General features: G+C 68.1%; 1 protein-coding gene across 1 annotated transcript in view; it reads right to left on the bottom strand.

Moving 5' to 3' along the window:
• The window catches only part of PFDN5 (prefoldin subunit 5), a gene marked incomplete at its 3' end in the record, with an annotated part of 2,076 nt that overhangs the window by 1,288 nt on the left and 403 nt on the right, over positions 1 to 385 (bottom strand). Inside the window, exon 2 of the mRNA XM_041396047.1 lies at positions 76 to 178. Coding sequence (XP_041251981.1) covers positions 76 to 178 — 103 coding nt within the window. The remainder of the gene's footprint in view (positions 1 to 75; positions 179 to 385) is intronic.

Below are 385 nucleotides of genomic sequence, written 5' to 3'. Positions count from 1 at the left end.
GGGGGCCCCCCCCTGGGTTTTGGGGGCCCCCCCCCCCCCGGTGAGGATTTGGGGTATTTTTTGGGGGTCCCTCACCCTCGTTGCCCTTGTGCAGCACGTTCAGGCACTCCTTGGCCTCCACGAACTTGGTCTGCACCACCTTGAGCTGCGCCAGGGACGAGGACAGGAACTCCACCTCCTGCGGGGTTCGGGGGGCTTCGAGGCTTGGGGGGTCCCCAGGAGCGGGGGGAGACCCCCGCGCTTGGGATTTGGGGGAGGGGGTCCAAAGGGGGCGACCCCCGGGGTTGGGAATGGCCCCAAAGGGAGGAGGAGGAGGAGGAGATGCGCTTTTTTTGGGGGGGGTCCCTGAAATTGGGGGTGGGGGACAAGGGCGGGGGACACCCAG

Source organism: Onychostruthus taczanowskii, unplaced genomic scaffold (genome assembly GCF_017590055.1).
Source record: "Onychostruthus taczanowskii isolate IOZ18803 unplaced genomic scaffold, ASM1759005v1 scaffold1243, whole genome shotgun sequence".
NCBI classification, from domain to species: Eukaryota; Metazoa; Chordata; class Aves; order Passeriformes; family Passeridae; genus Onychostruthus; species Onychostruthus taczanowskii.
The sequence above is the reverse complement of the archived record's forward strand: the minus strand, read 5'-3'. Positions and strand labels throughout refer to the sequence as shown.